Consider the following 13695-nt stretch of genomic DNA (forward strand, 5'->3'; position numbering starts at 1 on the left):
GGGCCTGTCACCCGTGACAGCGGCTCCAGCCCCGTCCCACGTGGCCGGCTCCGCCCGTGGGCAGCGGAGCAAGGCGAGGGGCGATTCCCGGCCCCCGGGCTGGGAGCGGGAGTGCGGGGGGCACCGGCGCAGAGGCGGGGAATGGCCGGAGCGGTGGGACCCGGGCCGGGCAGCGCCCAGGTGCCAAGCCGGACACGGCGCCGCAGTGAGCGCAGGGCAGCGGAGGCGCCGGGGGGGGGGGGGTGACAGCTGGGCACGGACCCCCCCCCCGGGGGATATGCGGGGGGGCTCAGCCGGGGTCGCTGGAGACACTCGCTGCTTTGGCTTCCCCCAGACACGGGGTCGCGCTCCCGGCTCCAGAAGTTCCCCGGGGCGGGTTCAGGGAGCAGCTCCCCCCGCCCCGCCCCGGGGGTCCGTGTTTCTTTAAGGGGCTGCCGGGGCCGCCCCCTCCCCCGGGCCGGGCGCGGAGCGGAGCGGGGCCCCCCTCGCGCGGCTCGCTCCCCTCCGGTGACAGCCTTTCGCCAGAGGCTCTTTTGTTGCGTCCCCAGCCAATCAAGGCTTTTGACGACACAGTTCAGTTGGGATATAAAACCCCGAGTCTTTCTTGCCTCCCCCCCCCGGCCAGCATCACTAGTTACCGGCTCCCACCCAGCCGGCCCCGGAGAACCTCTGCCCCCAGCACAGCCCCCCCCCCAGCCGCCCGAGCCCCAGGTCCAGAGGCGGGGGGAGGCAGGAGGGGAACCGGCCGTCCAGCCATGTCGGTGCGCAGGTCCCCGCTCTTCCTGTGCGCCCTGGCGCTGGCCGTGGCGCTGGCCCCGGGGGAGGTGGTGGAGAAAGGGGCCGGCGGCGGGCAGCCCCCCCCGGGGCCCGAGGCGGAGGAGCCGGGCTGCCCCGTCTGCCTGTGGCGGAAGCACAGCAAGGAGATGAGGCTGGAGAGCATCAAGTCGCAAATCCTGAGCAAGCTGCGGCTCAAGGAGGCGCCCAACATCACCCGGGAGGTGGTGAACCAGCTGCTGCCCAAGGCGCCCCCGCTGCAGCAGATCCTGGACTTGCACGATTTCCAGGGGGACGCCTTCCCGCAGGACGAGTACCTGGAGGAGGACGAGTACCACGCCACCACCGAGACTGTCATCAGCATGGCCCAGCAGAGTAGGTGGCTTCTTTGTTAAGCGGGGAGCGAGAGGCGAACTTCCTGGGGGACCCCCCGGCTCGCCGCCCCAGGGAGCCGGCTACTTTGCGCCCTTTCCGCGCTGCGGCCCGAGCGCGTTTCAGGGGGTCCTTGCGCGGGGGCCGGCGCTGCAGGCTCCCCTGGACTCGGCGGGGAGCAGCTCCCCTGGGGGGGCTCTTGGCTCCCCTGGTGCCGGGCTGAGTCCCGCACCCCGCGGGCAGGGACCAGAGGCCGCTCGGGGCGTCCCGCGGGGCATTGTCTGCGGCCGGGCTCCGCGAACGCGGCTGCCGCTGGGGCGAGCTGCGAAAGTTTGGTCCGGTTCCGCCATTGGCCCGAAGTGAGCCAGGCCCCGGGAGCGCTGCCCCCCGCAATTCGGCAGGGGCTCCCCTCTGCCCAGCCTGGGGGGCGGCCCGTCGTGCAGAGCGGTTCTCGCTGCCTGCCAAGCCGGCTGGGGGGAGGGGGCTCAGGGCACAGCCCAGTTTTGGCTCCTGGGGGGGGGGGCGGTTGCTCCAGTTGGCCAAGGGAGAAAGTTAGTTTGAAAGCATCCCCCCGACAGAGTTGGGCGCCTGGCAGGAGCTGGGGCTCTCCTTCTGACGGGGCAGGAGCCCAGAGCGGGCCGCTGGAGCCAGGCTCTGAAGTTGGCACCTCGGGTCTCCACATCTGAAGGACTCGGCCCCCAGGCAAGGCCGCTCCAGGGGCCTCTCCGAGCTTGGCTGGCACGCCGGGCTCGCCAGTCCTGGGAGGGGCAAGGAGATGCACACCTGGGGCTCCTGGGGCAGGTGGTGCTGCCACAGAGCGCCCTCGATGGGGGACTTCTGGCTGATTGGATGGGGCAGCCCCAAAGCAAGTGACCTGGACAGATCCCGAACCTCGCTTGCGAGGCGCTGATCCACATCTGCTGGGCTAGCAGGGTGCTGGGCTCACTGGCCCAGCCAGTAAGATGCTGCCCGTTCAGGAGCAAGGTTCTGCTGTGGCAGTGAGGGCATCGCTGCTGGCAGGACACGCAGGCTCTGGCTCGGGGCAGGGTCGTCTAGGGTGATCATAGGGGGCTGCAAGCCGGGACTCGCAGGCTCTAATCCTGGTTCTGTCACTGACTTATGGTGTGAGCTTGTGCGAGTCACATCGCCGTCCCGCGCCTCTGTTTCCCCAGCTGCGGTTCAGGAGTGAGGGGCACCGGCCAGGCTGGGTGAATGTGGGGAATACCATCAGCTCTTGACTAAACCGCCGCGTTTATTGCAGTGGAATAGTTGAGTCCAGCTGCGGTGAAAGGAGCAGGGCTGAGAGCCACGGAGGCCAAAGGCCTCTGTCCTATGAGCAGGTGGAGGTTGGCGAGCCGCTGGGTGATGCCCATATGCCCGAGCGAGTCCCGCCCTGGGGCTCTGTCTCCTTGGCCTCCGTGCTCAGCTGGGCTGGTGGGTTTTGCAGAGCTGACCCGGGGCCCAGCGCAGGCGAGTCACCCGGAGGTCAGTGGAGAGCAGCCGCTTTGCGAGATCCCACTGCTCTTGGCACCAGCTGGGCCCTTTGCTGCAGCCTCCGCAGAGACGGGGTGTGAACAGGCCACAGGACCGAGCTCCCCTTGGGCAGGGCCTGCTAGGGCAGGGGCGAGGCTGGGCTGGCTGGGTTGGCCTCCAGCCTGTCAGCATCACCCTGCCCCTCCCCAGCAGCAGAGACCCACGGCCTGATCCCAGGGGCTGGGCTGCCTCCAGGGCAGGCAATAAATGGAACCTCCTTCCCTGAGGGGGCTGACAGATGGGCTGCGAGTGTTGCCCCCACCGAGCTGCGGCCAAATGCCGACCCTGCCGGCCAGCCTGGGCCTGGGCAGTGAGCAGAGGGGAGAGAACAGGGCAGGTGGGCGCAGAGAGAGGGGCAAGGACATGGAGCAGGTGGAGGGGTTTGCACTCTGATGACACAAACGCCGGATCACAGCTCTCAGAAAACAACCTGCCCCAGGAAGCAAAGGGGGCTGGAGGATCTAGGCATGCTGAGAGGTTGGGGGAAGCAGGGGTGGTAGGATCTGTGGGGCTGCAGGGTTAGTGACCGTGGGAGATCAGCCTTGAAAGGTCCGTGTGTCCAAACGCAGACCTCCCGGGTCTCCGCTCTTGAGGGAATGTCACAGAGCACCAAGTGCTTGGGGGCCCAGGGACTGGTGTTCTGGCTTTGCCCACAGTGATCCTCTTGCTAGGTCTGGTAGGCGGTGGTTGCTCCTCGTTCGGTCGGCCACATGCCCTCTTCTCCACGCTGCAGCTGTCCCTGAGCCCAGTGAGTACCGGGGGGTGGGGGTCACCCACAGTGCAGTCTGTGTGGGGGGGTCTGAATAACACGGCATGGCGGGGATACGGGCCACTCTTTTCCAGGTGAGACTTACCACCCAGCTCCTGGCCACCTGCGGTCTCTAAACTTCCCCTGGCGTGTTGCCTCTGAGACTGAGTGCCAACGCAAAATCCCAGGTCAGGAAATTCCATTCTCCCTCCAGCCGAGCGTATTCTGGGGTCTCCTCTACTCACTCAGACCCACTGAGACTTCACCTCCTGTGCCTGGGCGTACGAGGCAACCCGTTTCCCCCCGGCTGGCTCGGTGACTGATGTCTGACTCCATGCGGGCGGTCTCCTTTCCAATCTCACTGCAATAGGCTGTTCCGTGTCCTCCGCACCTTCTCTTCCCTCCAGGTGGGATCCAATCTAAGACAGACCTTGTGATTGTGCCACAGGGAAGCCGGATGACATGGCCAAACCACCGTCACCATCTCTGTCTTCTACGTTGGCTACCCAATCTCTCCAGCTCATTCTCACGATTCTTCTTAGACAACACTGGTGGAGTGCACCCAGCGTCCGGCTGTGCACTTGGACCCTCAGCCACCTTTTGGAGGTGTACAGTAGTGCCGGGAGAACAGGAGCATTGTATGATCTCATGTTAGCGTGTAGATGGATCTTCTTCCTCTTCCAGACGGTTGACAAGTGGGAGAACGATCCACAGGCGTTGCCGATTCTTGCCTTCGCCGTAGTGAGCTGCTGTTAGCAGATATTGTTCTTCCAAGATAGACAAAGTCATCAACTCTTCCGTACTCTTCTCCATCAATCACACATCGGCCAGCACGGACAGCGTTCTCTTGTTCCTTGGTCTCGGTCTTCCATGTACTGACACGGAGTCCCACTTTTGCTCAAAAAGAATCTTTTAATTCCATCCAAGCTGGTATCCAGGATGACTATGTCATCTGCAAAATCCAAGTCCCGCAGCTTATCTCCAGCCCAAATGATACCAGAGGTCTGGCCAGCAGCCATCCCCCTTCTTGTCACAGTCTGTGACCGTGCAGAAGAGACGCCCCCTTGCCTCAGAGCAGTAACAATCTTTAACCATTCTGTGTCTCCGCTCTGTCCTGATGCAGGCTCATCAAAGCTTTGATCAAATTAGCGATCTTTGCCGGGATTTCACAGCATCTCCCGCTTGGTCTACACCAGTGCTTCTCAAAGTCGGGCCGCCACTTGTTCAGGGAAAGCCCCTGGCGGTTTGGGACGGTTTGTTTACCTGCCGCGTCCGCAGGTTCGGCCAATCGCAGCTCCCACTGGCCGCGGTTCACCGCTCCAGGCCAATGGGGGCTGCGGGAAGCGGCGCGGGCCGAGGGATGTGCTGGCAGTGGAGCGGTGAACCGCGGCCAGTGGGAGCCGCCATCGGCCGAACCTGCAGACGCGGCAGGTAAACAAACCGGCCCGGCCCGCCAGGGGCTTTCCCTGAACACGCAGCGGACCGGCTTTGAGAAGCACTGGTCTACACTACAGCCTCACATCAGTGTAAATACGTTGCTCAGCCCTGGAAATCCACACCCCTGACTGAGGCAGTCCTGGGGCAGACAGCAGCTTCTCCCAGGACCTCTGGGCTGACGGGAGAAGTTCTCCTACACAGCGCTGTGTGTGTGGGCAAGCCCTGAGGATCTTCCAGAGGGTTTATCTGTGTTTATCAAGGAAGTTAAAAACCATCTTCTGCTGAGATTCTAAGCCTCTCCCCGGGTCTCCTCAAGGGGGAAATCTGCTCTGAACACAACCAACCGGAACAAAATCCAGCCTGTTCTCCACCACCAGCAGTTTTCATCCTATTAAAAATGACTTTCTCCGGGTCCAGACAGGAGGCTCCCCCGTCTCCAGCTGTCACAAATAAGCTGGTCCCCCATGACACATCTTCTCCAGTCCATGGGACAGATCTCCTTATCCCAAACTGTCCTGCACACCCACCTCCTCTGCAGCTCTTTACCGTTCACCCTCCATCCCACATAGCCTGGTGCTTTACCACCCTTCAATTGGTTTATGGCCTTAGTTACTTCCTCAAAGGTGATTGCTTCTAGGGACATAGGTAAGTTTCTAGTTCTTCCCATCTCTGGGTGTGTGATAGCGGTTCTGGCTGGCTGAGCACAACGCAGCCGACTCTCTGTCCTTCCTCTGGGGTTAACATTGTACCCTCTCGGGCCTTCCCAATGCCACAAACGTTCGAGACCTGTGATGTTTAGGTACTAGAAAAGGGCTTTAGAATCCCTCCTCTCATGCACCTCCCCAGCGTCTCTCCCTGGATTTTCCATCCATTCTCTCGGGCTGATCTTTTCACTTCCTTCTCTTTGTCTGCAGGTTCTTGTTGCAGAAGAGCTCTTGTACTGCTGTCGTGCTCTTGTTGAATTATCTCTCTTCATTCTTTCCTCTCTCCAGCAAGCCTCCGTGGGTCTGGATGGAGCCGTTCATGTTTCCGAGATCTCCCCTCCACTGTAACCCTGGCTGCGTAAAAACGGCCATTGTTCTCCCTCCACCAATGTCTCTAACTCTTCAAATCAATGGCTAAGCGGCAGATGGAGACACGCCTTCACTGCTAGATCTACTAACTTCCTAGTACCGTAGAGATGTGTCACCTTCATTAGTGCTAGGTAGATTGTCCCAGTAACAAGATGGTGGACACTTCCAACATCAGCTCTTGTGTGCACCCTGCAAACCAACAATGCACTGATCTCTTGTGCTGGGTTGCTGTGGGCTGTTAAACTGTGAGTGAGTCCCACCCCAGAGGGCATTGCAGACAGGGACTATCTCGGCAGTGTGTATTGTCATGGCAAACAGGTGAAGTTCATACAGAACTGCCCTGAATTCCCTGACATGGGGGTCTCCTCCTGCAATAAACCATGGCAAACACATTCCGCTTTATCCCACTCCGCATCACAGCAGGTGCAACAGACACTGACTCCTTGGGAGCCAAACCCGCCAAACTGAACGGAAGCTACCGCTGGGGCTTTCCGGATCACTGCCGTGTCCTGGCTTAGTTCTGTAATACGAGGGACGTCTCTCAGTTAATTGTCTAATGATCATAGCTCGCTATCTCCAGACAGCCCCTCCATCTGTCCATCCACCCAGATATACACCCGGCTACCTACCAGCTACCACAACTTCCTCTCTCTCCATCCATCCCCATACAACCCCTTTCTCTCCCTCTCTCTCTCACCCCCCCAATGTATTCCCATTCTAGTCGAGTCTTTGCTCCGTTCGAGCACCCCCAGACACAGCATTGCTCCCAGACATAGTGTCTCTGCATCCTGCTTTCTCCTGGCCTGGGACCTTGGGTACCTGGGAGGCCTCTTGTACTTCCCTGGATGTGATCAGCTGGGACACTTCCCAGCAGTCCTGGGAACAGGGGACCGTCGGCTGTGCCTGGAGCTCTCAGCCTCGGGGCCAGTCCTTTCCCGGGGGCCACGTGGGGAGGGTTCTCTGTTCCGCTGGGCTGGGTGGGGTCCCAAACCCCTTTGCAAGTCTGGCTCCTCGGGAGCGGGTTGTTGAGGTGCTTGGCGTCAGCTGAGGGAGCAAATGCCACAGAGCAGAGGCAATAAATCCCGTCCCATCCCTGCCTGGGCCCCGACGAGCCTCGGTCACATTGCAGAGAGAACTGGGGCTCTGGGTAGGAACCTCTCCAGCTCAGATCCAGCCCTGGGGTGGGGGTGAGGTAAACCCAGGCAAACCAGAAGCAAAGTAACCAACCACACCAGGCACCAGGGGTACTGAGTCTCCCACCTCTCCAGCAGGATGTGTGCAGGGGAATGGCGGAAAAGTGCAGCCGGTCTGCCCGGACTGGGCCTGATCCTGGGGCTGGGGCGGCGTCCCCTGGGGGCACAGCAGGGACTTTGCAGGCATGCCTCCAGTGGCTGCTCACAGCTCATTGCCTAGTGGTTAGAGAGAGGTGGAGGTGGGAGCCAGGAGGTCCAGGCTCTGCTCCCTGCTTTGCCAATGACTCACTGTGGGAACTTGGGCAAGTCACAGCCCACTCCGTGCCTCAGTTTCCCCAGCAATGGCAAGGGGGACAGTTCTTGCCATTATTCGTATCCCTGCAGTATCCTGTCACCCATCCGTGGCCCAGGTCCCACTGCGCTGGGCGCGACACACACAGCCGCTGCCCAAAGAAGCTTACACTCGAGGCGTGATACTGACCTTGGCCCCAGCTGGGCTAATGATGTGAGTCTCCTATTCCCAGTGCTCCCTGGACTCTGCAAACTGCAGGGAGGTGGTCACTGGTGGGGCTCTAACCCACCAGGCCCCACTCCCCTCCCAGAGCCAGGGAGAGAACCCAGGAGTCCTGGGTCCCAGCCCCCCCCGCTCTAACCCACCAGCCCCCACTCCCCTCCCAGAGCCAGGGAGAGAACCCAGGAGTCCTGGCTCCCAGGCCCCCTGCTCTAACCACTAGGAAACACTGCCTGTCTTTACCTTCTCCCGGAGGGGGTGCTACTGGACTCTGGTGCCTTTTCCCGGGGCTGATCCAGAGTCCGGGCCCTTGACTTGTTCCGTCCTGACCCAGCCCTGAGCCCAGCACGTCCAGGAGGCAATACACAGGTGCCCGTGGAACGCGTGCTGCCCCCTGCAGCCCTGGCACTGGGACGAGCCCACGGGCCGGCGCGGCGCATGGCGAAGTGCCCGGTTACCCAGCCTCAGGGCCAGCTTTGGTGCCGGAGTGTCGGCTGGCAGTGAGGTTGGGCAGGGCGTCTGGCCAGGGTGGAGGGGTGTGCAAAGGCTGAGCGGAAGGGGGGGTGAGGAATGGTAAGGCCAGGCACTTCCCTCCAGCAGCTCATGGACAAATTTCCTTCTCGAGCATTAATAGACTTGAGTGGCTTTGAAATTTTATTACCCATAAAATTGAGAACACGCCGGGGGTTTTGCTCCTCACCCGTGTGAACGTTTGCTGCTCCCCACCCGTCCCCCCATTCCCTTCACTTGCCCCCCCCAAATAAATACCAGAGCCCATGTCCCACCCCACCTGACTGCTGAGGGGGGAGGGAACCTAACCGCCATCCACCCCCAAACCCCTCACCCATCTCAGTGGGGCCGCAAGCCCCATTAGGAGGGGCTGTCAGAGGAGGGGAAGGCCTGGCTTGTGGGATCCTAGGGCAGGTGACCCCCCCAACTCCAACACCCCCCCTCCCATGCGCTGTCTTCCAGCGTTATTATTATGAATTTGGCTTGGCAATTGTGGGTGGGTTTTTATGGTTCCTGAACAGAAGGAAAGGAAGGTTTTATAGGCTGTAGGGCCCATAAACCTCTCAGGTTCTCCTCACCCTCCCCACCCCGCCCCTCAGCACAGTCCCCCCCCCTTTTTTAACTGCACAAGAAACTAGGGAAGGTTAATTGGGTCCTAAAACCATTTATTGGCTACCCGTGACCCTGCTGACCTTTGGGGTGGGGGGAGGGGAAGTTAATGAAGGGAGATTAAGGGGGGGCACAGTGTGAAACCCAACAAACCTCACTCACAAATCTCACCATTAGGGTGCCATGGAGCCCAGAGCAAATTAAAAAAGCTGGGGGTGGGCTGCAGGTCGGGAGAGAGGGGCAACGGCAGAGCTGAGGGGGAGCCCAGGGCTGGGCTAGCAGGGGCTGCGGGTCGGGAGTGAGGGGCACTGGCAGAGCTGGGGAAGGGGGGAGCCCAGGGCTGGGCTAGCAGGGGCTGCGGGTCGGGAGTGAGGGGCACCGGCAGAGCTGGGGGGGAGCTCAGGGCTGGGCTAGCAGGGGCTGCGGGTCGGGAGTGAGGGGCACCGGCAGAGCTGGGGGTGGGGAGCCCAGGGCTGGGCTAGCAGGGGCTGCGGGTCGGGAGCGAGGGGCACTGGCAGAGCTGGGGAAGGGGGGAGCCCAGGGCTGGGCTAGCAGGGGCTGCGGGTCGGGAGTGAGGGGCACCGGCAGAGCTGGGGGGGAGCTCAGGGCTGGGCTAGCAGGGGCTGCGGGTCGGGAGTGAGGGGCACGGGCAGAGCTGGGGGGGAGCTCAGGGCTGGGCTAGCAGGGGCTGCGGGTCGGGAGTGAGGGGCACTGGCAGAGCTAGGGGGGGATCCAGGGCTGGGCTAGCAGGGGCTGCGGGTCGGGAGTGAGGGGCACCGGCAGAGCTGGGGGGGAGCTCAGGGCTGGGCTAGCAGGGGCTGCGGGTCGGGAGTGAGGGGCACCGGCAGAGCTGGGGAAGGGGGGAGCCCAGGGCTGGGCTAGCAGGGGCTGCGGGTTGGGAGTGAGGGGCACCGGCAGAGCTGGGGGTGGGGAACCCAGGGCTGGGTTAGCAGGGGGCTGCGGGTCGGGAGTGAGGGGCACCGGCAGAGCTGGGGGGGCAGGGCTGGGCTAGCAGGGGCTGCAGGTCGGGAGTGAGGGGCACTGGCAGAGCTGGGGAAGGGGGGAGCCCAGGGCTGGGCTAGCAGGGGCTGTGGGTCGGGAGTGAGGGGCACCGGCAGAGCTGGGGGGACCCAGGGCTGGGCTAGCAGGGGCCGCGGATCGGCAGAGAAGGGCACCGGCAGAGAGGGAGGCAGAATCTCCTGGAAGAGCAGGATGGATGGATGGAGTGTGAGTCTCTGGGACGGGGGTCTACATGGCACCGGTGGCTGCTGCTAGACCAGAAAGATGAAGGGCATCAAGTGTATCAGCTGCTCCCCAGCCCTGCCAGGCCCCCTGCCCCCCAGGGACCCGTCTCTTGGGATGAGGGGAGTTCTGGCCTGCTGGCACGCCGGGGTTGGCACCTCCAGGCCAGGTCTGGGCCCCTCCCAATCTAGTTCACACAGGCTGCGTGAAGCTGCAGCACCAGCTGCCGGCCCTAGCGACCAGGGCCAGCTGCCAGGGGCTCCGTGCCCGGCGAGCAGGCCCACGCCATCCCTCTGCTGGGGGGTTGGCACCCGAGGATTCAGCCTCCCTGGCTGCTGGGCTGGAGCCAAGCGGGGCAGTGCCGGCCGTGAAGTGGGAGCCTTGGCTCCTCGCCTGGGAGCTGGGGCTAGCGGCTGGGACGAGGCCAAAGGGTGAACACAGCTGCAGGGCTGGGACCCTCCAATAGGCAGGCTGGGGAGAGGCCAAAGGCCCCTGAGCCACCGGGGGCCGCTGGGCCAGGATCTGCGGTGCCCGGGCCCAGGTGAGCCTCGAGCGAAGCACAGAGCCCCCTGCCCAGCTCCGTGCCAGCCCTGGGAACAAAGAGCCGCCCCCACCCGCGCACCCTCCAGCAGCCCCTCAGCTGCAGCCAGCGTCCCGGGAACCTTTCTGCCCCTGGTTGCCAGGGCGACGGGAATAGCATCTTGGCACGGCGGGCGGCCAGCATGCCAAGAGCAGCGTTAGCGGGCAGCGGTGCCCTCCTCGGCAGCCAGCAGCACGTGGGGAGCAGGGGCGGGGGTCGCCCCGGAGGGAGATCCCTGCCCCACACCCAAGGGGGAGGCAGCTCGGACACAAACCTGCCTCTGGAGGCCAAGACTCACGTCTGCCTCAGGCCACAAGTGACATGAGCTTCATGGTCTCACCAAGGGCTGCGGGTCGGGAGTGAGGGGCACCGGCAGAGCTGGGGGTCGAGGGGAGCTCAGGGCTGGGCTAGCAGGGGCTGCGGGTCGGGAGTGAGGGGCACCGGCAGAGCTGGGGGTGGGGAGCCCAGGGCTGGGCTAGCAGGGGCTGCGGGTCGGGAGTGAGGGGCACCAGCAGAGCCAGGGAAGGGGGGAGCCCAGGGCTGGGCTAGCAGGGGCTGCGGGTCGGGAGTGAGGGGCACCAGCAGAGCCAGGGAAGGGGGGAGCCCAGGGCTGGGCTAGCAGGGGGCTGCGGGTCGGGAGTGAGGGGCACCGGCAGAGCTGGGGAAGGGGAGAGCCCAGGGCTGGGCTAGCAAGGGCTGCGGGTCGGGAATGAGGGGCACCGGCAGAGCTGGGGAAGGGGGGAGCCCAGGGGTGAGAGAGCAGGGGGCTGCGGGTCAGGAGTGAGGGGCACCGGCAGAGCTGGGGGGACCCAGGGCTGGGCTAGCAGGGGCTGTGGGTCGGGAGTGAGGGGCACCGGCAGAGCCGGGGAAGGAGGGAGCCCAGGGGTGAGAGAGCAGGGGCCTGTGGGTCCGGAGTGAGGGGCACCAGCAGAACTAAACTTGCCTGCATCTGCCATGCTTGGTCTGGCTCCCTCCTCTCCCAGATTGTCACCTCCCTGTCCCCCCGCCCTCCCTTTGCTGTGTCAGTCCCTGGTGCAGGCCGGGGGGGCTGCCCACTGGCTGAGGGCCCCTGAGAACTGTGGGTCTGTGGGGCCTGGCCCAGCTCTGGGTCCCGGTGCCCCACAATGCTCACTGCAGGGGGTCCCATGGCTCAGAGGGTTGCAGAGGCTGGGTCCTGCCTTTCCCCTCCTGCTGCTCTGGGCCTGGCGTGGGGCAGCTGCTGAGAGCCACGCACCTGGTACCCCGGCCTGAGCCCAGCACGCAGCAGGGCCCTTCTGGGGTCGGGGGCAAGGGGGGACCCCCCATGTGCCACAGATCTCCCTCCCCCATGGTGCTGGCCCCATTGTGGCCAGAAGGAGGCGCTGCGGAGCGTCACTGGCCATGGGACTGGAAGGCAGAGCCGTGCTGTGGCTTTAAGAGTGCCGGGGAGGGCAAGGGGAAGGGGGCAGAGAGAGGAAAGTACTTTTATGGGCTGCTCCCAGGAGAGTGGATTTAATAGGGAGCTTGTGCTCAGCAAATTGCTGGGAGGGGTTTGTTAGCAAAGCACCGCAAGGCCCCCCGGCCCCTGTCACTTTGGTTTATGGGAGCCCCTTGTGGGCGCGGGGGGCTGGGCGGGTGACATTCCTGGCCCCCGGTTGGTGTCATGACCCCTATCTGTTAGTGGAGGCCTCGGTTCACAGCAAATGGCCCAGCGCTGCAGCTGGGTGCTATTAAACCTGACCGGTGCGTGTGCAGGGGGGGCACCGGGCGAGGACGGGGGAGAAATTCCCCGCTCAATTCAACCCAGATGTTTCCCCAAAAGGGAGGGTCAGAGCCAGCAGCGCTTTCGGGGGATGGGTATGCAAAGGGTGTTGCGTGTGTACCAGGGAAAAAAGTTGGGGGGCACCATCCTATCCCACCTAGCTCCCCTGATTCCCATCCCCCAACCAGCTCCCCCTATTTCCGTCCCACAGCCAGCTCCCAGCCCTGCTCCGACAGCCCCCGGCCCCACTCCGACAGCGCCCACGGCACGGGGCACCCGGCCCCGCTCCGACAGCGCCCACGGCACCTGGCCCCACTCTGACAGCGCCTGGCCCCACTCTGACAGCACCCACGGCACGGGGCACCCGGCCCCACTCCCACAGCACCCACGGCTCCCGGCCCCGCTCTGACAGCGCCCACGGCTCCCGGCCCTGCTCCAACAGCGCCCACGGCACCTGGCCCCGCTCTGACAGCGCCTGGCCCCACTCTGACAGCACCCACGGCACGGTGCTCCCGGCCCCGCTCCCACAGCACCCTCGGCTCCTGGCCCCGCTCCAACAGCGCCCACGGCACCCAGCCCTGCTCCGACAGCGCCTGGCCCCACTCTGACAGCGCCCATGGCACGGTGCTCCCGGCCCCACTCCCACAGCACCCACGGCTTCCGGCCCTGCTCCGACAGCGCCCACGGCACCCAGCCCTGCTCCGACAGCCCCTGGCCCCACTCCGACAGCGCCCATGGCACGGGGCACCCGGCCCCGCTCCGACAGTGCCCACGGCACCTGGCCCCGCTCTGACAGCGCCTGGCCCCACTCCGACAGCGCCCATGGCACGGTGCTCCCGGCCCCACTCCCACAGCACCCACGGCTCCCGGCCCTGCTCTAACAGCGCCCACGGCACCCAGCCCTGCTCCGACAGCCCCCGGCCCCACTCTGACAGCGCCCACGGCACGGGGCACCCGGCCCTGCTCTGACAGCGCCCACGGCACGGGGCACCCGGCCCTGCTCTGACAGCGCCCACAGCCCTTGGCCCCGCTCTGACAGCACCCACAGCCCCCGGCCCCGTTCCAACAGTACCCACGGCACCCAGCCCTGCTCCGACAGTGCCTGGCCCCACTCTGACAGCGCACCCGGCCCCGCTCTGACAGTGCCCACGGCACCTGGCCCTGCTCCGACAGCGCCCACGGCACGGGGCTCCCGGCCCTGCTCTGACAGCACCCACGGCCACCGGCCCCGCTCTGACAGCGCCCACGGCAGGCTGGTGTCAGGGATTCAGCTAGGACATGCTGCCCTCCGGAGCCCTGTTCCCCCCCTCTGAGCTAATGAAGCGGGTGCTGCTCAGCGGAGGCACGACTCGCCCTAAGGTTACATGACAAG

General features: G+C 64.4%; 1 protein-coding gene across 1 annotated transcript in view; it reads left to right on the forward strand.

The window, feature by feature from the left end:
• Positions 1-345: 345 nt before the first annotated feature.
• Positions 346-13695, forward strand: part of GDF11 (growth differentiation factor 11) — a 39355-nt gene continuing 26005 nt past the window's right edge. The window contains exon 1 of the mRNA XM_065575877.1: positions 346-1149. Coding sequence (XP_065431949.1) covers positions 756-1149 — 394 coding nt within the window. The 5' untranslated portion in view covers positions 346-755. The remainder of the gene's footprint in view (positions 1150-13695) is intronic.

Source organism: Chrysemys picta, chromosome 22, assembly GCF_011386835.1.
Source record: "Chrysemys picta bellii isolate R12L10 chromosome 22, ASM1138683v2, whole genome shotgun sequence".
NCBI classification, from domain to species: Eukaryota; Metazoa; Chordata; order Testudines; family Emydidae; genus Chrysemys; species Chrysemys picta.